At 40.6% G+C, this 26231-nt stretch overlaps 1 protein-coding gene and 1 long non-coding RNA gene across 7 annotated transcripts in view; both read left to right on the top strand.

Moving 5' to 3' along the window:
- Nucleotides 1-9516, top strand: part of tnr (tenascin R (restrictin, janusin)) — a 139582-nt gene extending 130066 nt beyond the window's left edge. For all 6 annotated transcript variants that reach the window (XM_058640735.1, XM_058640754.1, XM_058640763.1 and 3 more), the window contains 3 exons: nt 3505-3666; nt 4942-5105; nt 7033-9516. In XM_058640735.1, the coding sequence (XP_058496718.1) occupies nt 3505-3666; nt 4942-5105; nt 7033-7152 (446 nt within the window). In that variant the 3' untranslated portion in view covers nt 7153-9516. The remainder of the gene's footprint in view (nt 1-3504; nt 3667-4941; nt 5106-7032) is intronic.
- A 9412-nt stretch (nt 9517-18928) lies between these two features.
- On the top strand, nt 18929-24142 carry LOC131457285 (uncharacterized). The gene is made up of 3 exons (XR_009239999.1): nt 18929-19096; nt 20388-20476; nt 23177-24142. It is a non-coding gene; the product is annotated as an uncharacterized LOC131457285 (long non-coding RNA).
- The last annotated feature ends 2089 nt before the right edge of the window (nt 24143-26231 follow it).

The raw sequence follows: 26231 nt of genomic DNA, 5'->3' as shown, positions 1-26231 counted from the left end.
TTTGATTAGAGAAATTAAATAACACTGGGAGGAAATGTTATGGCTTCACATTATAACCACATTATAACCGAGGGAAGGCTGGTGCTTTGCAGCTGACACATATTGGATTGTAAGACAAGATAGCTGTTGCACGTTCTAGTCCATTAGTGGCTAAAGCACACTGAATTAGGTAAATGCGCCAAGAGTTTTAGACTCAACCCATCATGTATAGAGGCTGACAACTTAATGCCTGGTCATTTTGTGTTTAAGCTGTGTCACTTGGTTTTTAAAGCCATACCTTGTAAGATTCTATGCTGCCCCACTTACTTGTTACTTTGTACACAACCACAGGAAGAGCATTCAAAGGCAGCACTTAACAAAAAATACACATAAAGTATGTTTTCTGTCTGCTGGTGTGATCAATGATTTGCCTCTTTTTGTATTTCAGTAGCAAAAGTGGGGATCAAACATGCATGGAGCACATTGGTGTTGTGTGCTCATGTAAAAAGACACCTTAAAGGAATACTTCACCGATTTAGCTTTGTATGAGTAGAATAAGGGTAGTATTCTTTTGAAAAAAAGAATGAAGATATTTCTCGACTCCGCAGCATGTAGAAATTATCCTAGCACAGATTTACCTCCTATCTGGTAGTTTTAATGGCTGTGCAATGTACTCATAAAATGCCCACGCGCATCTAGGTCAGTGAGTACAGCGCGACATCTGACCTGTCTCTACTTAAGATGAATCAGCAATAATCTGACTTTACAGTACAACAGTCCAGGGCACCACCATCTCAAGGGTTTTTACTTTGACCCCGAGGAGGTCTCTGTTTCCCTCTTTTGTACTCTACCCTCTCAGTGCATTAAAGCAGCTTAATCTGACCTCAGGGTGTAAAGCATTAAGAGCTTCTCCCTATGATGCTGGATTTAAAAATAACATACCAGCAGCGAACACAGTTGCATTATGAAACTCTCTAAGTCAGTCAGTTTTTTGTGTCATTTGTGAGCATTAGAGCTGCCTGATTTTACTGGTTAAAAGCTATCATTAGTCCCTCTGTACAGGGTGATCCAAAATTAGCAACTGCTGTTTTTACTCTTCCACATCCCAGCATACAAAGTGTACCCGGCTGTGGGGACCTGTTTTGTCCAAACTTACAGAGCATGCTTCATAAGTTTGGTCACATTGAGGTCACATCATTTTCCCACCATAAGTTCATCACATCTAAATCACCACCTCTAAAGGGTCTCAGTATGCTTGTTTTGGCCCAAAGTATGATTGCTAGGTTCTCCTCTGCCTCTACCCAAAGCAGAAATAAACCATGTATAGATAATGTGCAACAAAACAATACAACGGTAAGTGGATTACACAAAAACTAAAAAGAAAAAAAGTCTTATAAAGGCAGGGGAAATGATGGCTGTGTATTTTAATTGTGCACATTGTTTAATGTGGCGTCCAACTAAAAGGTAATGTCACACTAATTGTCATTACAGTTTCAAACCATTTGACCTTCACTCCCCCTCTGCAGATTGGGTCACAGTCGCCGCCCCGGAGAACCGTCATAACCAGCATTTAGCTAATCACTGCCTCCGTGCGCAGAACAGCAATACAGTGGACAGTATGGACCCATAAACATCGATATTATATCCACTCAAACTAAAAAAAAGGAGAGGCACTTCACTGGCCAGCAGTAAAGAATATGGAAATTAAGCTTTCATTATTAACTGCTACAGCTTGAGAGCGATCGTTTTTATTGCCGCTCGCAGGCAATCTATTCTCCATCCTCACTGACCTCGGCCAGTTTCATGCTGAACACAGTGTCAGCTTGATGATGTAATAACAGAGAAACCAGGGTGGCTGTGTGTGATATGCAATCATTATCCTATTCCCTTTACTCTCCAAATCCACTCCCCTCCACCTTTTTGAGAGAGAAAACCTAGTAATAAAATGTGACAAGATAAATACCAGTCACACCACACTGCAATAGTGTGTCAAACTGCATGTTTTAATTGTTGTTGTTTGGAATAGAGCAGGCCAATCCTATAAAACTGTTGGGTAAAAACATGGCTGCTACAGTAATTGCTGATAATCCAGTGCTATTATAGAGTATAAATTTGAGCTGTTACAAACAATTTTATTACAGCGATTGCTTTCCTCCTGCCACTGTAAGTGGCTTTTGGTTGTAAAATAGATTTTATCTCCTACCCATTGACATATTACCACAGACTCAGTTTTCTCCACTCTCCCAGATTTCTATTTCCTTTTCCCTTATCGGTGAAGTTTTGAGGATTTTTCTTCCCCCTCAGTTTCTGGAGGAAGAAGATGAAAAAAATTGACGTTCCTGTTGGAGGTTAAGCAGGGAAAGAGACTTTGTCCAAATAGGGGCTTGTTATAATCTGATAGCGAACGTGGTTCTAATCTCTCAGGTCTGTCTGGGGCCTTATTGCCTGTCTGGGTTCAAACAAACCTCATATCTGCCACTTCAGAGATAGAGAGCAAAGCCACAAACAGAGCTATCTCTGAAAGCTGCTACATGTGGCATTTCCAGGGCTGCTGGTGGTGACAGTGTCCACTTCTCTTCTCTGGACACATCCACACACCCAGCTGACCAACACGTCTGATGTAGTGTTTATGATTTATTACTTATTACCCCAAGTAACACTGATTTGACTAAATCACAAAAATGAAGAAATGTAAAATATGTTATGTTCCTCTTAAAGTTTTATTGAAATATATAAAAGTTATATTTTTTGTATTAAAATACCTAAAATGGCAATGCAGTTACATTAGCTAAAAACGTTCCCAACATTCTGCATTTTTATTCAAGTAAAGGGACACTTTCATTTTGAACATCCACCTTATCTGTCTCTACTAACCGATAGCTGTCCCAGTAAAGCGCAAATGCACAGGGGAACCAAACGCAGCCATTACTATGATCCCGTGCTGCCTCCAGACGTCGTCAAACTAGGCATTTTGTTATTACTTTGATTGAGAGACCCTGGGCAGCAACAATTGCATCGTGTGTGTTGAGGCTGCATTATCTTAAAGGTGCTCAGGGGGAGTTTTATTGAACGCAAACTCATTTTTACAATCAGTGTTTGTCACTTATCCTTGGGGTGCGGAAAACGTGTTGACTGCATTTTTATGCCTCTGCAGCGATGACATCCTTAGGCAAAGTGTTTTGTTTTGCTGCTGTCCGTCTGTCCATCCATCCCACTCGCGTGAACGTATTATCTGGAGACAAAGACATGTGGCCTACATTTGAAATGGCCTACATTCACTTTTGGGGCAGTTCGGGGAGGATAATGAAACAGTTAATAGCCCCGATTCATCATCACATTACCCCATAGTGCGGCTTACATAACTCCACGGGGGATCGCACATAACAAATTTGTATCCCATCTTTCCCTGGTCATTAAATAAATGAGAGGTGGTGTAAGTGGAAAATAAACACTCTAGAGTCTGACATACAGTGCAGCATCTACAGTATAACTCAGGGTGAGGTGGTGTGCTGTGTTTCTCTGCAGGTCTAGACAACATCCAGAGGATCGCTGCTCAGGGACGCTACGAGCTGAGGATTGACATGAAGGACGGACAAGAGTCGGTATATGCCAGTTATGACAAGTTCTCCATTGGAGATGCCAGAAATCTGTACAAGCTCAGGATAGGAGAGTACAACGGCACTGCAGGTGTGTGGTTGTTAAAGCTGAAACAAAACTATCTGGATATCTAAGATTATTGTTAAAGATGTACTGTGTCATGTTTCAATATGTCAGTTATATTCAAACTATTGTCTGACTTCAGCTCCACATGACTCTCTCTGTGTTTCTCAATGAATACCGTTGTTTGAGTGTCTGTGCTGACACAGAGTGATGTGTTTTACATCACGACTGACACGGAGAAGGCAGAAGCATAACAGCCATGCTAGTAAAAGAAACATATATATATATATATATATATATAAAATTAATTATTATAACTATTTGTTTATTTTTTAGGCAAATATGTAATTTGTGGATTCAATGGTATAAATAGTACAGATAAAGAAAAGCTTCTCAGACAGTAGAATGTTTTAAAAACATTGTCAGGTTGACTCGTATGAACATCGAAAGTTTTTTTTTTTATCCAGCTGTTGTACTTTTGTCACTCTGTTTGACCACCTTGAAATGATTTGCCAATTGCGTTGTTTCAAATTAAGATTAATTGTTCATCCCTTGTGGTTGGTGTTGATGTTTTATGGCAGTTGCCATCTGTAATGTTGCATTACTGCCTCCATCTTTTTTTTTTAACCCCTTTCCTTCCTCGTACCTTCTGTCATGTGGTTTTAATTACCTTTCATATTAATAATATTTTTAATGTGTTAGTATCTTGCCTCATTATTTTGCATTTCATGAGGCTATGTGGATGAAACCCTCACAACCAACCCACTCACTTTGTAGAAGTAGTCATTGAGGCCATCCGTCCATCTATGCTTTTCCTAACCTTTAATGTTGGGGGGGTGTGGGGGGGAACCCTCACCCATCTCCCTTCTGCCATCTGCCACTTTTTTCTCATGTCCTCTCTTCCCTCCATCTTTTCCCCTCCTCCCCGTCTGAAACCCACTGCAGCATTTCCTCTCATCCTCGCTCTCCATGTATCTCTCATCTGTCTGTCAACACGACCATATGGCAGAATTACCTGTCGTCTCCTCGTGTTTGTAATTATAATTCTCTCCACTTAAATACATTCAGAGCGCCTGCAGAAGCACCTTGTACCTCTCATGCCAGTCTGCCTTCCTTCCAACTTGCCTGCCTGATCATTTATGTTCCCTGATCACACCATTAGCCAGACGCCAGTGTTGCCCATCGTACATTGATATTTACAGCTCTGCGCCTCTCTCTCTCTCTCTCTCTCTCTCTCTCCCTCTCTCTCCCTCCCTCTCTCTCTCTCTCTCTCTCCCTCTCTCTCTCTCCCTCTGATTGCAGGTGACTCTCTGAGCTACCACCAGGGTCGTCCCTTCTCTACAAAAGACAGAGACAACGACATCGCCGTCACTAACTGTGCCTTGTCTTACAAAGGAGCTTGGTGGTACAAGAACTGCCACCGAGCCAACCTTAATGGAAAATACGGTGAATCCAGACATAGTCAGGTCAGTCATCTCGTAATTGCATCGACTGTAGACAGTGAATCTGCTGTAAAATGATATTACGTTGGACGGGTGCATGTATGCATGCATTATAAAACCCCTCACCTTCCTCTTGTGGTGAGATATTGTGGGTCCAGCAGCTCCAACAGATCCAGACTTTGTGTGTGAAATGATTCGTGATCATTGAAATATTCGTTTAAGGACATGCAGCACTAAAGAACAGTATTAATCCTTTAATACCTAAGCATCAAAATGTCCGTCTGGACTATTTTTTTTGCTTATTTTAACCATAAAAGGGCCAGAAAAATGTCTTTTGCCCATTTTTCTAGAATAACTTTCGATATCTGGGAGTTATTTATAATTTTCCTTTTTCCGATAGCACAAACCGTGGCGTAATTACAGTAATGCAACGTGTCGTCTTTGATACGCTCTGTGGTAAAGGATTAACCAGGTCTGGTTAATTGCTACAGCTTTACTATCAACTGGCAGATTGACAGCTCTATTAATGCTACACTTTATTATTTTTTTATTTGCTTAAATGACGCTGTTTTCCTTGAGTAAATGTGTGCTGTACTCAGTAAGTCAGATCATGTGTGAGGTCATCAGGCATCAAGACAAACAGGGAAAATATATAAAGCCGAACTGTACAGGTTTTGATGGTAATTAGCCTTTGAAGCCTTTGTTTCCTCCTCCTTGGTTTATGCATCAGGCGTTTATGTGGGTGTAGTTTGCACTCATGTCAATTACTTCCCCATCACAACCATCAAACCTCTGGCTGGTTTGTCCATTTCGGGCTGCCGTAGAAAGCTGGTGGCACAAGATGGCAGCCTCTGTAAAGCGAGACCCTTGCTTTAAATACAGAGATTCCAGCTTAACCCGAGGTTGCAAAAACCCAACATATTTTACATTGTACAAACATACTCAATATCTGCCAATACACACTTCATTTTGCTTTGAATGTGTTTTTTTTAACAGTTACAGTTACAGTTTTAACATGAACTTGACTCTTTCGTTCAGTGCTGTCATGGCCGCTTGGCATTTTGACACCTAACTTTGACATTTTAGTGAAAATCCCACTGGCACAATTACAGCACCGTGATTAAATGATTTCAGAATTATATTACCCAGCGACAGACATCCATTTCCATACCTAATTACACTGATTGGTTTGATGGTGGAGCTAATGCGTACTGAAAGGGCAAAACTGTGTCACGTGCCAATTTTCATTACAGCAAAAATGTGTTGCATCCTCACAGAATCTGTGATGTGTTTCTTTTTCATCTTTATATCCAACACTCTCACGTCCACAAGATTATATTCAAGTCAAAAAAAAAAAAAAGAAGAAGCTTTGAGTGAAATGAACATGTTTTTGTTCAGTCCGTACAGGTGAGGAGGGAGTGAGAGTTGAGAGTTTGTCCGCATTGTGTGATGTAGCGCTCTCTCTCTCTCTCTCTCTCAGCTTGACAGAGAAGGGAGAAAAAAGAGACAGAAAGCGAGGTGTTGTGTGAAGGTGTGATTAGGTAGGTCGAGCTACAAAAGGCATCGCTGCTGCTCTCACTGTGCTCCGTGCCTTTCTCTTGGTCTTTTGATGACATGAAATAAGACCAAGTGGGAGCAGAGATAGATGGGAGAAAACACATTGCGACTTGGTGTGGAGCTTCATAACCGGAGGGTTTTAATGGTGACATATATCACAGGACCGGAGTGAGACTGTAATTGCACCAAGCTCATTATTGTGCTTCCTCTTTAATCTGCATGTCTGCCGTACTGCTTTGCCCGCTTCCTCCGAGCGAGACAGCAAAACACACTGGAATGAAAATAAAACACTGCCATCTTCAGACTGTTATTTTATATTTCCAGCCACTTTCAAACACTTTGCCTTGCCTTTGATTTGAGCAGCTTCTCAAACTGTTCTCTCACTCTCTGGCAGGGTATCAACTGGTACCACTGGAAGGGCCACGAGTTCTCCATCCCCTTTGTAGAGATGAAGATGAGGCCGTTCAACTACCGTAGCATCAGCAGCAAGAGGAGGCGGTCCGCTCCCGTATAAACAAACCGCCTCCACCCCTCTCCCCTCCCCCCCCCCCCCTCCCCCCACTGTCTGGATAAATGGAGTTCGGACAATGTTTAGAAACGAGTGTTCAGTGTGGCTCACTGACAGCACAGCATGTTAACAGTTCTGAGGCTCTGTATTAAGCCTGCAAAGAAGAAAATGGTTGTGATGACAAAAAGAAAAAGCGAAAAATACTAATATTTTATTAATATTCATTTGTAAAATAATACCACACATTATTAAAACACCACCAACAATCAGAAGCTGTGATAAGCATGGGTGTGATAAAAATGACAGTTACAGCAAAAGGGGAAACAATGTCCGGAATCTGTTTATCTTCACTCCCGTCCAGCTTTAGCTGTCTCTCCCTGCTGGACTTCTACCCGAATGATAGAAGACGCTGTATGTAATTTATTGAATACTTTGAATGACAATGGTCTTATTTGCTGTAACCCACAACCCCCCGTGATTTGGTCTGTGATTTGCCTTTCCCAGGGGTGCAAGGAAAGGAAAGGCGTTGAGGAATGTGCTCAAGCGTGCTAGAGCTGGTGTTATTTTTAATCTGTATGAAATAACAACACTTTTAATGAAAATGATACTGTATATGCCATTAAAAAACCCTTAACTGTAAGATATATATATTTTTATAACTGATATTGTGACAGAAGTCCCATCTAATCAATATGATTTGATGCCTTGGGTTTTCCTTTTTTTTTTCTTTTTTTTTTTTTAGTGCGTATTAAGTTTAATCATACAACACGATGAGGAATACTGGCTATAAAGAGAAAATAACCATCAAAAAGCAAAACTGACTCATCACTCAAAGCACTGCACCAGCAACAGCTTCACTACTGTCTATTTTATTTCTTTCCACGCCTGTTTTTACTGATAATGATGATCATTTTTTTTAAAGCAGAATGAACATCAGTGTTTTGGTTTACGAAGAAAAAACGAGACAGGATTTGCACTACGAGTAGGAGCACAGTGAACGCTGTTGGTCATTCAGTTTGGTTCGTTTGCGAAGTTGTTCGGGGGCATTTCATACGACTTTCAAACAAATGACACACACTTAACATCTATTTCACCCCTGTTGTCGATGCTGTGATTGCTTGCAGAGATGGTGCTGATAGATGTCACGTCTAACCAAAGAGCTGCATAATTAAGAGTGAGCCTGCTGTTTGGAAAGATGCCAGTCAATTCTGTCACCAAAGTCACTGCAGCAGCTTTTCTTTTTTTTTTTTTTTTTCCCCTCTTCTCTTAATAGATTCTCACTCTTGAGAGACTTTTATGTTAATCGTGTCCCCGGGCTTTACTATAGGCAATGTGAACACTAAGTTCTACGCAAAAAAAGAAAGTCAGGGTGGGCATTGTGCAGATTTGAGCCTCTCCCCCTGCTAACTGCAATGAACTTAACAAAGAAAGCAGAACAGCAGGTGGAGCGCAGCCAAGCCTCTTTCCTTTGTGCCATCCTTTGCTGTCTAAGCTCCCCAATGAAACGGCATAATCAGCAAACATGGCAGCGAGTGTATTCTTTTTAATAGGGCGGCCATAATCTGCAGCGTGCCCACCAACAATTTTATTTCATCCACTCCTCACACTGTTGCACAAAGTGTTGTTTGTTCTGGTTTTTCCTCAAACAATTCAACTGTTGAGTTTGAACACAAACGGCAAACAACTGGCTACAGTAATTCTCCTCTATAGACTATTGTCCAATGACACTTCGATATCAGTTTCACCATCGCTACAAGCAACAGTTTGCCAGGTACAGTATGTGTTCAATATTCCAAATGCTGATTTCGGGTTTTTTTCCCTTTTTGATCAGCTGGGAATTTGATTCTTGTCTATTTCAGTTCCATTATTATAGATTTCAGTCGGTTTCTTTAGTTCAGTCCTTTCATTGAAGCGAACCAGCAAATCTGGCGTGTATCATGTGACTGTGGATGTTATTCATTCAATGTTCTTTTTAGAACTTGTTTTAAACGGTAGCATCTTTCCACTCTTTTAAACGACTACTAATATACCCATGTAGATAGAGTAGAGGATACTGTGTTTCCCTCCTTTATACATCAAACACTGCTCATAAAGCTCACTAAAACATGTCCGTTTAACCTCTGTATATTTAGCCAGTTTTGTGTTCACTGGGGGACGAGGCCTACTGCATGTTGACTGAACAACAAACTTGAACCGGGTGCAAAATGTGTTTTAATTTGACAATGTTCTTTGATTCTGAACTGGGTTCAAGTTGCCCTTGAAAGGGTTTTGTGAGACAGAAGACGACATGGATTATCAGGTTCCTATGAAGTTGATTCGGTCCTCAAAGCCAGAAAAAGAAAAAAAAAAAAAAACTAAAATATGATTTGATGGTTCAGTGTCAACGTGACTGTTTCAGAGCCTCTCATGCGATCCATCTCCCACAGTGATTTATGGTAGAGTAGGGAATTCTCTGTGTACTTACTTATTTCATTAACGACTCGGATGAAGTTTGCCTCGGTGGATTTTTGTTGAAGGAACAAAGGTCATGAAGCTCTACAGAAAAGGAACATAATGTTATTAGGATTGTCGGGGATATGTCTCATGGCTAAAAATAAGGTGCCCTTTATTTAAAAAAAAAATAATAATAACACGCATATGAGAGTTTACGCTGTTTCTGTCAATCATGAGGAAGAAGAAGGAAAGTCGTCCTGCTGTAACAAATCATAACATCCGTTCAAGGTGAATCCACTATTTATTTATCCATGCGTGTGTTTCATTTATTAAAATTGTTAATTGTTGACAGACATCACACCCATACGTGTTAAAAGCAATATTACTTTCCATTGAGCGCTCTCAGTAAATAAAGGAAATACTTTAAATTGAAATAAATGCAACAATCACAAACAAAAGATGAGACGGAGCCTGAATTATATTGTTTGTGTTATGAATAACGTGGCTGTGTTCCTTCTAGCGTCATGCAAGCGAAAGTACTTTTTAATCTCATTTGTTTTATCTTTGTATGTTTTGGATTATATGAAGCTGTGTCCCTTCAGCTTTGTTATGTGGGTATAAAACTCAAGTCTCAGTCACTGGAAAACAAACATGTCCCCCTCATTTATTTCACTGCTGTTTATGTTGCAGTCACTCGGTGACTGATGGCGACATCGTAGGAAACAAAAAACAAAACAAAAAAAGGTTGATAATGACACCAGGTCCTTTGTGGAGTCAAAATGATTTCTTTCTCGTTTTTCTCGTGGGGTTGACTTTTACAAGTTGATTAACTGATATTACCGCGATGCTTGGTGGCATTTGTTATACAACTACTGTCAGTAAATTGAAATCATGCCATGGAAATGTAAATGTTGACAAAAATGTGATTCTGACAGTTTGAAAAGCTCATATAAGTGGATTTGTCGTTGGATAACCTTGGATATTACTGTCAAATTTAGCTCTAGTTTGAACATGTACTATATAGTTCCTTTTTTATTACATTTTCTACATATTAATAAAATATTAAAACAGTCACATTGGGTGTCTCGTGCGTTTCCCTTTGTTTGGTGTGTGTTGATTCTTAACGGAACCAAGAGGTTGAGCTGTTGTTACGATTACTTCCTCCTTTTTTTTTGTACGCGTAAATAATGAAACACTTCGTGCCGTAAACATTTCAAAGCAACTTCACCTCTAATTTCACATCATTAGCAGCAGTTGCGAGTGAGCAGTGAAAAGGTGCTGGCGTCACCCATGTGGTTTGGCTCCAGGACATAATTTACACTTGCACACAGAGGCAGAGCAGACCTACATGAACCTGCTGCAAACACACATGCTCACACATCCGCGCTCTACTACAATTTTACAATTTAATGGACTTCAAATAAGTCGTTTGAGTTCAATTATGATGTCTTGACTAATGTTAAGACTCTTTAATATGAAAATCTCTTTTACAACTGAGACGCAGTCGTTCACAATAACAAATAACAACACATATAATAATACAGACATTAAGACAAAGCATTGATAATGCAATAGAGAGTCGTCCTGTATCAGATATTTTAAGCAGCTTTCAACCTTCGTCTACTGCTTCCTTTATTCTATAGATCCCTCTATAGGTTGACATTTTCTCCTAGAAAACCGCCATTCACTGGATATTTTCTCTTTTACAGCCCGTTCTCTGTAAACCCCCCAGAGATGAATGTGGGTGAAAAATACCTTATCTGACACCAACAGCCGACCACGCCACCTTCCTTCCTCATTCTGACGCTTCAACTTCAGCAGGTCAGCACTTTACATATTGAAATGTTTAAATGTATTGAGTTGCTGCCATGTGATTCCCAGATTAGATATTTGACCAGGTGTACCCAATAAAGTGGCTTAGTATTGGAATGACTAAGCTACTCATCTTTTTCCCAGAGTGCACTGTGATTCAAACCCATATGTTCATAATTAATGTCTGCTTTTGTGTTCTTGTCCATTTGAAACTGTCATTTAAGATTTATTCATGCAGGAAAAAGAATGCTAATCTACATATACACAAACCTTAATGATTACAGCTACAGATTATTATCACAACAGATACTTACAAAAAAAAACAACCCCTCATTGCAGCAGTTTTAAGACTCTGCTTAATTAATGTGTGTTCTTATTAGCCATTAATTATCCATTGGAGTGTCTGGTCAGCACAAACAGCTCGGTAGATAATGAGGCTGCACAAAGTTTGTGAATATATTACAGTCAGGCAAATAAATGAGCAGCACATTATCACTGGTAGTAAAGGTCACAGAGATAAGCTCCGCTTCAGTCTTTATCAAAACAAAACACTTCACATGCACAGCGGAGTCATTAAATCAATTTGATATTTTGATGAGGTTCTGTAGCCAAAGTTCCATGTCATTAATATGTGGTGAAGGATGTCTTGGTTAAAGTGAAAATAATTGACACCCTATTGACCGATGGCAAATGCCAACTCCACAGTACAATCACAGTGTTCAGTGATCTTTTGTTGATGTTTATTCTGCATGTAAACAATTGAATCCGATCGTTTCCAAAAAGAGCTGCACGAATGCCAGAAAATGTCTTTTTGTTTGGTTTCATTATAAGTGTAAATAAATTGACTTCTGCTTTATTAAAGGTACAGTTGGAGATCCTGGAAAAACAGTCACAAGTCAAGCCCCTTTCTTCAGACTTACCTCCAAACACGGATTCACGAGCTCTGCGCAGCATCGGTAACTTCCGGTACTTTACGGTGAAGTTTTTTAAATACTTGTTCAATTGACAAGTTGATGATGATCTGGTGTTGGATCGCTCTGCATCAGCCTTTTTTCTTGGCGGTAGCTTTGGCCAAAGTCATCTTTCGTTTGTGACCGGCACCTGTTGTTGGCACCTTTTCTGCCGTAACGTTGCTGCAACTGTCTCGTTGGATTTAGCGAGCTAGCAGAAGTGCTGGCGTTGACTTCTGAGCATGTGCGATGAGTGCACGAAGAGGTGTATGTGTACGTGCATGTGGGGGGGGGGGGGGGGGGGGGGGTCAGATGGCAGTTTGATTGATGCATCGCGGTCCAATTAAATTGTTCAGGCCGTATGGTGTTTTTTCCAGGATGGTGTTTTTCCAGGCCTGTCCGCTCCACAGCTGACTGACATTTTTCATTTCTGTGACAATGACAATCGGGTTGTGAAGAGGATTTTAAGCAATACAGTAGAAAAGAAAAATGCTCCACCCTACCCTTTAATGGAGCAACAAGCGTTGTTGCTTTCACTTTTCCTCTCTTCCCGTCATGCCATCCATCAAGTAACGTCTCCGTGTCTCCGTGTCTCCGTGCGGGACTGAGCACAGAGCTGGTGACAGAGTGAAGTTGATATAAAGCAGCATTGTGAGCCTTCCCCAGTCTCCCATACGCTCCAAGTGTCTCTTTACATCTCAGTGAATCCAGAAAGTTAACAGGCCCTGGCAGGCGTCTGAGTGAGAGGGAGGTACAACACAGATTTTCCAGTTAGACCCTCTCTGTGATAGCGTTGTAAACACCACGGCTTAATTGGGCCACCGGCCAGTGAACAGCTTGATTTTCATCAGGCATTTATTGATGCTCAGAGGAGCGTGAGTTGGAGAGGGGGAGACTGCGCTGAGCTTCATAAATCAGAGATACGTGCAAGGGTGGTTTGACGACCTCAGTGGAATTGAACAAGAGGTGAGGAGGAGGAGGAGGAGGAGGAGGAGGAGTGTGCTGCTGGTTGAACATCTTGTCCTTCTACCTGAGCCGTACCAGTGATCACGAGAGAGAGAGAGACAAAACGCCTATTATTGGACTGATCAATCTAAGCTTCCGTTTGGTCATTCATCACCGTCTTGAACACCTGCAGTTAATGAACAACTGCGCTGAAATGAAAACGCTGTTTAATGAGACTGAGTTTCTTTTTTCATCACTAATAATTACTGGCCAATTATGCCCTCGACTTCTTCAGAGTCTCCACTCCCTCCAGTGGCTCTACTCATGCTGTTTTACCCACACTCTTTTACTCACGCGGAACCTAAACTCATAAAAAAAACGGAGAGCGGAGAGAATTGCACTCATGTCTCTGCCTGTGGAACAGGCTGAGCGAGCTGTGAGTGTTTTGGTTCAGACGGTGAGGCTATGACAAGGAAACAGTCTGACTGACGGCTGTTCTAGGGAAAAAAAACAACAACGGATGAAGACAGGAACTTGTCTTCACAGTGATATACGTTGCCCTTGCCTTCGTTCTCCCCTGTCCTTTCATTTGATATGATGTAACCGTGCGCTCTATATGAAAATGGACATTTTTGAAGCGTCAAGATTTTCAATTTAACCTGCGCTATGACTTTTAGAAAATGGAAATTCACAGATGCCACTTGCAACCGAGCCCCTCTTGCATGATGCAGTTGCCAGTCATACTGGCGTCCACTCATATTTGCCACTGAATGGGGGGGGGGGGGGTGGCGCTGTCCCAATCTCAGCTGACATAGGGCGATAGGCGGTCCATCACTGGGCCACATATAGAGACAAACAACCATCCACTCACACTCTCACACCTACGGTCAAATTAGAGTGTTCAATTTACCGATTTAAATGGGACCACTATTTACAAAATAGACATATTTTCCATCTGAGACCATTACCTCCTCAGAAAATGCTTACTGACGCTCATATTCCCACTCAAACTGTTATTTTTTGCAACCGGTGGAGTCGCCCTGCACTGTTTGTCCTGAGTGTATCATTCCCTGGGTCCATTCCATGCATGTTTCGTAATTAAAGCTGTAGTGTGTAACTTTTAGATTCAATTCAATTCAATTTGTGTTTGTTTAGCGTCAAATCACAACATCGATGATGTCAAGGCTCTGTACTATACCCAAAAATTCAAATCACGTTTAAAGCCAGATGTGTTCTTGTGTTGTATAAAATACTGTAAATATGTAAATATTTACAGTAGTGTATCATGATAATAATAACAACAATAATGATAATAATAATAATAGCTTCAAAACTGGATTTGGATCCTGCAGCCTGCAAGAACATGTCTGTTAAATGACCACACATAATGCTTATCAAGCCTTTCTATGTCTTACATGTCTATGTGTTACAGAAATGATACCCGTAAAGAATGTAAGTGCTCGATTCACCACACAGTGCTTCTTAAAAGTTTCTTTTTCCCAATCCAAAGAGATGATTTTCTGTTACCTGTTCATGATTTAAGGCCACATAGGAAATAGAGTTGGGTTTTTTTTTTTGCTCGGTGCCATCAGTGCTGCCCAGGAGCCGCTCAAATATGAGAGTTGACACACATATGAAAGTGTCTCTCAGGGCTACAGTGACCCGAGGGACGAGTCCAGCAGAGAGAAGCTTCACTACTTTATCACATCACCTGCAGGAACAACAGTGTCACAAGCTCAAGATTTTAGACTGCAGTGTTCAGAGCAGAGTTTGTGATGTGACATTTGTGTGTGTGTGTGTGTGTGTGTGTGTGTGTGGGGGGGGGGGCACATTTGCCATTTGAGAGAGTGTATTAGCCTGAATTCAGTGCACGCATGCATGCATCAGTGCACAGTCTGAATTGCCTGAACTGAATTCATACTGCAATGGCGTGTTAGCTTTTGGTCGTGAAAGGATTGGGGGAAAACCAGGGAATGTCAGGAATGTCGGTCTGAATGCTCGATTGAAAAACAAACAAACAAAAAAACTCAAAGAAAAGGTTTATCATCCCAACTTCAAACTTGAAAACAAGGCATAGCTCAATCATATGAGTTATATGCAGAATTGTGCTATTTTACTTCACAATGATGGTTAACAAAGGGTGAAAACCGTTTTCTGGAATCTCTGAAATGATCACTTCATGTTTTGAGTGAAGTCAACATCAATCTCATGTGTGATCAGGGAGAATCTATTAAAAGAGAGATGCGTACATTTGACTCAGTGCAAGAAAAAGGGCTTGAATAGTTGGTGTTCAAACTCTTGTTGTTTACCCGTGACCCACATACGACTATACAACTGTCACATTTATTATTTGCAGGAAACAACAGTCCAAGTCTGTCTGTGAGAGATAATGACACAGCATTGGTAATGTATCACTGAATATCTTTAGCAGTCGTTAGACGAGATATTCTCAAACGTCAAAAAACGTCACGCATTCGACTGATGAGCTCAACTGCTCGAGGAGTTTATACTGAAAAGGTCACATCGTACTGTATGTACGTCTGTAGGAAATTTAAACGGAGGTTTTGACTTTTTGCAGAAGCAAATCGTGTTTCTTGGATGCTGTGGATCATCTGTGTTTTATTACTGCTCTTGGAAATTGTGCACGTTACCGTGCTCTTTATGCATGGTTTGATTCCCACGCATCTGTGTTCATACATGCGCAGAAACCACAATGATCCAAACCTACACTTAAATGATGTGTACAGACTATTTTTTAATAAATATTAAAAAAATATATATATTTTATTGTGTTTTATGTTGTATATTATATTTTTACAGTGTGTGGTACAGTATTTGTCTTTGTTTGTGTCATGATTGTCATTTTAAAAATGGTCTCTCTTTTTTTAGAGATTTAATGACTCAAAGCAGATCAAGATTAATATGATCAGCTATAACTAATTAATCAAAGCTACAACTAGTTAATCAAAGTTTCTTTTGAATCTAACTACGAATACACCGGTGCATTTTAATGCCACATCCTATTCAATCATTTATAATCATATTGGTGTTTAAAGTTGATAATGTGGCGAATCTAAAGTTTTTGATTGATGGCGACAGCTGCTGACCTGGTCCAAAAATAAACAATCTATAAAGCATTTGTGGTTTTTACACTGTGGTGAGTGAGTGTCAAACATTGCTGTCAGGCAGATTTTATACAGACTAACAGTTTTCTCCTGTGTTCTGTTTTTGTGCAAAGATAACGAAACTTTTATTCAGTTGTTGCAACTAAGACTCTAACTTTCTTATTTACAATAGAGAAATGAGTGTGGCATTAATCTTCCAACTCTCAGCAGGAAGGGAAATAATTTCCCACAGTGTCTCATGTTTCTCTTTCTGTATTTGGAAATACTGGGAAGCATAGCGGAAGGTAGAAAATCCCCTCTGATTAAAATGTAGCCATTTAGGAAGAAAAAAAAGTTGACGGCATCACATTTTTGCTCCAGAGAGCAAACATCTGTTCTTCACAAGCCAAGAAAATAGGTTTAAAACATGTCACGGGACAACTATGCCGAGATGATGACGTAATTCTAATAGCACAGAGTAACCTCAGTGCTGGAGTGGGCAATTAGGTGTCCTCGCAAAAGCTTACATGTTTACATGCCAACCGTTTCACTGGGGGTTTTTTTTATAGAGCAAGATTTAATTCCTTATATAGGCAAACGTTTTTCTCCATCATTCATGCCTCTTTTCAGAGCGCTGGGTCCAAACATGTTACACAACTGAATCACAGCGAAGGTTTTTACCCCAGGGGCGACTGCTTTTATTGCCGGACTATTTCTGGATACTTGTCAGATTCCACTACAGCACACCTTTTAGACACGTTTTTATTAGCACTCACGTTCAAACTTTCACAGTGGAAGGCTCAGGCTCACACATATCAACACATATGTGTGTTGGCAGAGCCAGTGGGTCTCAGTGATTTGCAACGCCCGCTTGGACACTCCTGTAATTCCATGCGGCTAATGCTTCCACTAATGTCACTGTCACTTTCTGCTATCACGGCAGTGTGATCAGTGATTCAGTGCCAGCTCAGTGGTCTTTCCTGCAATTTGTTCAGCCACAGACTCGAGTCGGATAAAGGGATATATTGTCTGAGCTTGAGACGAACTCGGCTGAGAGTAAAGTTTCTATAAACCAGATGGGAGCGACGCCCATTATAGCACAGGGTCAACACAGCATAATGGAGAGAAAGGTTTCCATGGAGGAAATGAGACGCATACGAGGGGTCACCGCAGCGTAAGCTGAACATAAGTTACCTTCGGAGAGAAGGAAAGGTACAATCGAGTCCTTATATCATGTGAAATATGTCCTTAGAATATGAAAAATAAATCCAGCAACTATTGCTCATTTGTTCTGAGCAGTATTTGAAAAGACGGTTACAACAACTTCTTCTTGTATCTGAGAAGATTCCCAATCAATTGCAATCAATATATGCATATATACACATATATATGTGTATATATATATACATATATATATATATACATATATGTATATATATATATATATATATATATATATATAATCTACTGTAAGGCAGTGTTTCCTTCAAGGACAGTTCTGCTACACTGAGGTCATTAATCAACACTTGCTCTAGGTGACTGGACACTGCCTCAAGAGCAGCTGGGAAACAGTCTCACTGTACACCCTGCCAGTCACACAGCACCAGCTCTCTCTCTGTGTGTGTGTGTGTGTGTGTGTGTGTGTGTGTGTGTTACTTGCAGACATGGTGAGGCTAACCATACCCTGTAGCTACAAAAAGTGTTTTCACGATGACAACATGATTTGTGAAAATAACACTTGCGATCTGATTTATATGTAGCATATGAGAAATGCTCTCTTTTGTAATCTTTATTGTTGTTATATAATATACAATATTTGGATATTTTCACCAACTGACAGCTCCCATCATACTGTGTGTGAGAGTGCACGTCACAACTTCCCTCTTTTAGAGAGAAGGAGAATACAAAGACTGCAATTTCATGCTGGCAATATGCATTCTCCTTTATTCCTATAGTTGAGCTAAAATCCACTTTGGCTTGACTGAACTGAAAGGGCACCACACACATGCTGCCTGTGGCAGTGTGTGTGGACATGACCTCACTCTGCACTTGTATCTGTCTTTTACTGGGTGCTACTTATCACGCGCACACTTTGACAGCTTTCATTTCCTCTTTTGGGTCTCTGAGACGGGTGGTGTGGGGTGTTTAAGCCGCAAAATGATGTCATCATGTAAAATGTTGCCACTGTAAGTTGCTCTGGTGTTGCACGGCTTTCAGATTAGCACATGTCTGTACAATGAACTCTCAATAACTTGCATGTGTAAGTTGTTATATGGCAAAGGTTTGAGAAAGGCTTCTTATAATTGTGTCCCATCTCCACTTTTGTCTCTATCTTTCCGTCTCCGCTTGACATCATTCGGTGCTTGTGTGAGTAAAGAAAAGAAAAGCACAAGAATCCACTGAGCCGTACAGGAAACACATAAGCACAGACAGAGGGCCCATTCTTACACAAAGTGGGCAGGGTGCAGTGACGCTGCGACCAAAACACACACTCAGATAGACAGAGAGGAGGAGGAGGAGTGGGAGGAGGATGGGAAACAAGGGTACTGAGGGAAACAGGAACAGAAAGTGAAGACTTGTCAAGATGTTTGGGTGAAGGGGACGAGCACAGAGCAGAAACACCCAAAAACAGAAACGGCAGAAGTTTGAGCAGCTGACTGGATTACACATGAGAGGAAACCTGACCACTTCACAAGTGCCTGCGCGGTAAGAAGCCAAACTGATTTAGTGCCAGCATCTTCGAGTGCTTTGAAACGGTGTTGACTGTTGTGTACAAGCTGCTGATGATTTGTTGTCAGTGACTCATGGAAAAGTTGGCAAAAGTTTCAGAGAGAAGTCCGAGTGATAGAGTGATATCTATTTAAATGTTCCTATTCAAATGTCACTGTATGGAGATAATAGAAATGATAGGTTGAACACTAATGATTGTAGCAGTATATTTGGTGCACACAGAGTAACTTCCTGTTGTTTCTGGTCAATGGACCTGATCACAACATGAACATTTGCCTCACACTGTTACACATGACAGTTTCATCAGAGAGACTGTTGTTCCTCCCGCTGCTCGACCGTAGGAATGCTCATTTTACTCCGTCAGGATCGAGTTGATGCAAGTCTGGACTCTGATGGACTTGCATGCTTGTTCTTGAGAACTGCACTTCTCCCGATTATTAAAAGGCATGCATGGAGACAGCTGCATCATGCAAACTAAAACATCGTGATCTAACTACATTGTCACCAAGAAATGGCTTTGGCGGCAAAGCACACGATCAAAGCAAGTACATTAGAGCTGCCTGATGAACGATCTGCTGTGAACATGTGCTGGGGGCAAGTCATTAAAGATTCCTGCCATGCCTTCTGTCACAACTTTGCGTTTTAGGTCACAAGTGTCGTCCCTTCAAAAAGCAGCAGGGGCTCATTGAGTGCAATCATAACATTTTTCTCAGCCCCTTCCTGGCTTTGTGTGCCCCAGAAAAGGCCTTTTCCTGCATATGAATGGCTGCGGGAGATCACAATGTCATGAGAAAGTAAAGCGTTCAGTGAGAGTCCTGAAAATGCATCTCAGTGAGATGATATGAAGTGAGGACATATTTCAAGCCCAGGGAGCGCCATTTGAAATTTCAAATGTACCAAGAAGGCCATCTTGTTTTTGAAAACACATTTATGTCTTGCTTATAAAGGATGTTCTCTATTGTTTACCTTTGATAAACTAACCTCAGTTCCAACCAAGTGGCGGGAATCCGTACCGCTTTTTTTAAGCCTCCAAAATTACAATTTGTCCAGAGCCATGTTAAGGTTTTGCATCTAAATGATTTGACAATTTTCCTCAAAATGGGAACATAATTTACAAAAATGAACATCATGTTGTATTAAAGATGATTTGAAACAAGTCATTAAGACCATTAACTCCTTGTTTTCCCATAGACATCCCTTTAAAATGACTTATTTTTCCCCTCTGGTGGCTATTCAATTCATTCTTACTTTGTGATTGACTTCACAGAGGAAACCAGAAGACTCTGCCCATATATGGTCTGTGGTTCAGACGTGTGTCTTCAAGTGATGTAGTGGGTGAACAAGATAAAGAAAAAGGTACTTTCACAGTTCTATAAAAGTGGCAGGTGAGACCGCAATGACAAAGGTGACACTCACCCAAGAAAAAAAAATCAATATTCAGTGAATACCCTTGGCTGGTGAACACAATATACGTAATTCAGCGTACAGATACTCTCAATGATTTCATGGTTGGGTTAGGGTTAGGGACTATTAAGCACAACACTTAAAAGTGACGTGCGTGTCTGGCTTTTGCACTGGGAGACTTGTCGGTATTTCTTTCATACAGCTCACACCTTTGTCCGTTTTTTGTTTTTTTTAAACAGACATTCAGTTGTTTGACTGTGCTTTGTCATGCTGACAATGTTTTCACAATGTAAGTGGGACCAGAGAGTGAACAAGGATGCTGCAGCTCAGTCAGGCTCATCACAACAACGTATGGACAGGACACAGAGAATAATCACGGTTGATGTGTCTCCCAACAATATCCAGTCCAATGGTAGTTTAACCCTTCATGCTCACGTGGCACAGAGCCGTCCCGCTGGTGCACCCGTGGTAAATTGCAGCGGGAATAAATACACAACTCCTTAAATGGACATCCTGGGTGTGTGTGTGTGTTTATAGGTCACATCTTTAGACATTTATTTCAAAGTTATGATTAATTTTTTTTTTTTAAAGAATGTGTGTAGCAATAATTGTGCAAAAGTCACAAAAAAGACCGTTTTTCTTTTCTTTTTGTTCTTAAAAACAAGCCAAGTGACGTTTTTCCAAATTCAATCTGATTTAAACTTGTTACTTTTTGTTCAGGTTGATGAAAATTAAAAAAATATATTGCCTATCAGATTGCCTATAGGTTATGCTGGAAAAAAAGGATATAAGACACTATATTATACTCTTTATTGCACATTCTTATAGCCTCTGTATACACGTTTTAACATAGTAATGGAAAAAAGGGTTAGAACCTTATTTATTACATTTACCATATATACAGTATATACAGTGTATTCCATCCACTCTGAGAAGTTTGGTATATCAAGATCAACAGTTGCAGAAAATAATTCTCCATTCATTTAATATAATAATAGAACTTTAAAGTATGAAGTGCTAACTATTGTACGATAAGGAAAGGAACTTTATGTGCTTCATGTCTCCTACATGCGTCCAATCTTTTCTCCTGCAGCATATTATACACTGTAGAAAAATGTCAGTAGAAAGCATTTGCTTTGTCCTTGTGACATGATCCAAACCTTATTGAAATCCCCACATGATTGGCTTAGCTATAAACCAGACGTATTTATTTCCTCTTTTTCTACTCTATCGAGTTAAAACTAATGTTGAAGAACAAGCGTATTTAATGTCTCCCTCACAAAATGCTAAATCCCCTCCACTGTGGAATCCACTTTGTCTGGCTCCTGCTTAACTCAGGGGCCAATCTCGTATATGACATTTCTGTTACTTGATTGTCTCAGCCCAGGACAAGTTCATTAAGTCATTCAAGATTAGAGGTAAAATGCACAGCACTAGTTAATGGAAGCAGACATGTTTCATCCTTTCTCGTGCCACATCAGTTCATCTATGATGTACAGAAAAAAGTATTTGTGAAAACCCCCCCCCCCCACCCCAAACCGCTGCAATGTGTGAATGCCCCTCTTTTATCTTTCATATGAGAATAAGCACAGCTCAAATGTGCTGATTTGGTTTGGAAACGACAGCTTTCACTCTGACGTTTCAGGTGACTCTTGCTGCTGAGCTTTAAGCGGCCGGCTTCCTGTTGAGGAAATGAAGAGGGCTGAAGTTAGCGAGCTGTGTGCGGGGTAAACCAATTTCACACATGAGATGCAAGACACAGTGACAGCCATGCCAGATCTTTCTTTCTTTTTTTTTCTTTTTTGCATCTTCCTCAATCTCTGAAGCAGCCACATGTGAGATAAAAACAAATGCTGCAGCAACTAGAATATGAAGAAGCTTTGTGGCCGTGAGTTACACAGACCTGAGGGGACATATATTAGAAATACTATTATTGTTTAACACTGTTCATATAAAGATGGTTGCCTTAAGGCCTTGGACTCAGTCAAACTATTCTCTCATAGATAAAAGGACATACTTTTATTTTAAAGACCTCCACATGGATAAAATACCTCCTCTTATGATTTCTTCTCTAGATGAACTGTTAGGATACATCTTCATTTGAGGCCAGTGGGCAATTTTACAATCGGAAACGTATTCAAACTTAGGTCAAAAACTATCTTCTCCAGTGGGAACCATTAGCTGCATATATTCAAATGAACCTCCTTCAGCATGTTTCTCTCTGGCCCATCTCTCTCCCGTCTCTTTTTCTTTCTGACGCTCTGTCACACTTTCTGTCTCAGTGGGACTCTTAGAGAGATTGGTTACCTCTAACTGTCTCTGCTTCCCTCAGACACACTCTCCCTCCATTTCTCCCTCTCCCCCCCCCCGCCTCTCTTAACCCCCGTCCTCCACAGTGGGATTCTTCGAGAGCTCTGCCCTGAATCCTGAAAGACTCTGCAGTATTAATGGGAGGAGAGCTGAAAAAAAAAAAATCTAAAGCTGACATTGACAAGAGGGGAGAGAGCTGGAGTTGAGATGTTAAAGACCGAGAAAGATGGATTGGAGGCAGGGGAAGGGAGAGAAGAGGTTTGAAGACGAGCTGTCTGCTAGAAACCACATTTCTGTCCACGTTCACGCTGTCTTTTTTGTTGTTGTTGTTTTTTGTTCCAGATACACAACCAAATTGAACCACCTCTTCGCGGCTGGATTAAACTAAACCTGGAGTCGAGAGGCTGGAGGACAAGAGGCGACCTGCAAGCACACGGATCAAGAAAGTGGCATGAAGAAATAAAACTTGTCCCTGAGGATCATAATCATCGTAACTGAGGGGGGGTTTCATACAACTCATCTTCTTGATTTATTTAAAAATATGCTAAGCCTTTCGTTAAAAGACCCTTTTAGCAGGGACACGTCTACGTCCAGTCTGACTGTTTAATAAGAACAACACAGGTGTCCAGATTTCGGCGGCTGATCCTTTCAGCTCAATACTCCCTTCTGGAAAAGGTAACCAGACCACATCTCCACTGTCTTTCTGAAGGTTTATTCCACATACACAGTTAAACTGCCGTTAGGCAGCAGTCAGTTAGTAGTTAAACAGTTATTAGTTTGAAGTTAGTCAGTTAGACAGCATTTTGATAGCTACTAACTACAGTTACTTAGTTAGGTTGTAAAACCGACAAGTCGTACAGGTTCTGATGATAGATAGATTTACAAAGGCGCATACGAAGGCAATATATAACAAAACATGGCTTTGACAATGCACCATAAAGGCACTTTAAAGGCAACGGTGCTTTGATACCAATTACAACGATGAACAGATAAATAGAATGAAAGATAAATAGCTTTGCCTGCTAGAAAGTTCTGAAACAGGCTTGAGCACAGATCTCGAGGAGAAGAAGACAAGCAAATTAAATTCACCACCCGACAGCTGTTGAACACTTCACATCGTACCACTTTAAAAGTGTTGGTTAATTAGTTAATATGACTCAAATTAAAACCTGAGGCTCAACTACTTTGAAATCTCATTTTTATGCTTGTTTACTGTCTTGTAAACTTCACAACTTTCTGAACGATTCATTAAAAGTTTATATCTGCCACACAGGCTCCGTCAAGTAGAAGTCACACTTGTGTATCCTGAAGCCATGGATGAGAAAACCGACAGCATTCGGGATTTTTTCCATCAAATGTGGACCTTTGTCATGGACAAACACAACCAGGGGGTTTACAACACCGTGTGTCTGGTGGTCCTCCTAACATTGCCACTGCTGGTCCTCCTCATTACTTTGGTCATGTGTTGCCACTGCTGCTGCTGTCGCCATGCCAACGGCTGCTGCTGCAGAGACGCCATGGCAACCACAAGGTCGGACACGAAGAAGAAAAAAAACTCACCCAACTCTGAAGACTTATGGATCTCTGTCAAGACGGGGCCAATGACACCTGACAGGGTTGCACTGACTACGGTGTAGTGATTCATTTTGAGCTGATCCCGGGACAGTTGGTGCAGTGGAGCTCAGACTTGACGGAGGCTGGAGACATTGTTTTAAACTGTTGGGAAGCACTTCATGTTGTAATGGGCACAGAAAAGTATGACAACATAGACTGTAATGTAAAAATGGATGTAGCCCTCCAACTGCAAAACAAACTCCTGAGGTTTGCGATTTGACCAGCGCCGTGTCAGTTTCTGAAACTGGTGATCACCTGCAACCAGGCTCCGATTGGACCATACCATCTTTTAATCACACTGGTGTCCATGTGCACACTTTATCGTCTATTTCCCTCCAAATAGTTTACGAAATAGTATGTCATAGTCTGTTGAAGAAGAGCAGAACTTTGTGACTGAGACCAGTAACTCCTCAGGAAAATGTTTACCAAATGTTCCCATAGACTTTCATTCAAACAGTGGAGTCCTTCTTTGTTGGAAGGCTATGTCCATTTTTTTAAGTACAGTTTATTGTTGAAACACGTAAACCATACGGGGTTTTGCGAGTTTGGATTCATGCGGAGATCTGATTCCATTGTTTACAGCTTTTGCGGTTTTACATATATGATGCTGTTCACACAGCAAACAGAGCGTAAGTATGTATGTGCGTGTGTGTAAATCTGCACATGTGGGTTAGAGAGAGCGCAAAGGTGTGAGTGGATGTGTGAAACAGAATAAAATTCGAATCTTTGCTCTTTCCAAACTGATCTTTCAGTGTATTGATGAACGCAACTAAACGGCTACGTCAACGTTGACTCCTGAGCCTGCATTTAGTGAAAAGCTGCGCTTGGTGGAAATGTAATAGCAGTAATAGTAAAAGCCATTTGAAAAAATGATGTGACAGCATGAAAGCTATGTCTCAGACTTCTTAGAGCTTGAATTCCAGTGCTTTCTGAAGTCGGTTAAAGCGAAATCAGGGATGACATGACACTGTTAATATATACTAACACAAAGTACTACAAGTGGTTTGTGCTTTGATTTCATGCTTGTATTTGTTCTACAAAGCCAGCGAAGTCACATTGGAAACACCTAATCTGAGAGAAGTTGCAGCGCAAGCAGAAGTCGAGTGTGTTTTTTCATTTTGAGCAGCAGCAGCGAGAGAATGACGATGCAAAAAAAAGTGTCACCGGTGTTAACCAGGTAGAAAAAGCAGTTGTACAAACTGAAAATGTATATGAGTGTGCTGTCAATGCTCGCCAGAATGACAAAGTGCACTTTGAAAGCAAATTCATATACGTTATTTATCCCCCACTGAAAGAAAGAAAGAAAGAAAGAAAGAAAGAAAGAAAGAACAACCTGTCTGATAAAAGTGTCTTATTTCTTTCACCAAGCATAAAAAGTTTTTAAGTTGTTTCTTTACAGCATCATTAAGTCTCATTTTCACCAGTTTAATAAATAAAGGCTCATGTTTTTATGCCTCAGTAATGCTAGAAAAGACAGCAGCATTTTAATTACATTGAGCCTGGGAACAAACACAATCATTTATTTTGTTTGTTAGTCACTCTGTGTAATTATGCATGTAAATATAACTTAGAGATGCGGTAAAGAGGACGAGATTTCGAGAATATCCAAAAGCGGCGCTGAACTGGTTTAACTTAACACGTTTAAGAGGAAGAAGAAGAATAAGAATAAGAAGAGAAACCATGAATAAATCAAATGAAGTGATTGGAGTGGATGGTGCTGGAAGGCTGGTTTTATTTTTTTAAGCAGATGACATCTCAAAAACCCAATTAGGGAGAAGTGTCT

Source organism: Solea solea, chromosome 1 (genome assembly GCF_958295425.1).
Source record: "Solea solea chromosome 1, fSolSol10.1, whole genome shotgun sequence".
NCBI classification, from domain to species: Eukaryota; Metazoa; Chordata; class Actinopteri; order Pleuronectiformes; family Soleidae; genus Solea; species Solea solea.
Note: the sequence above shows the minus strand (reverse complement) of the source record. Positions and strands in the feature narration are given on the sequence as shown.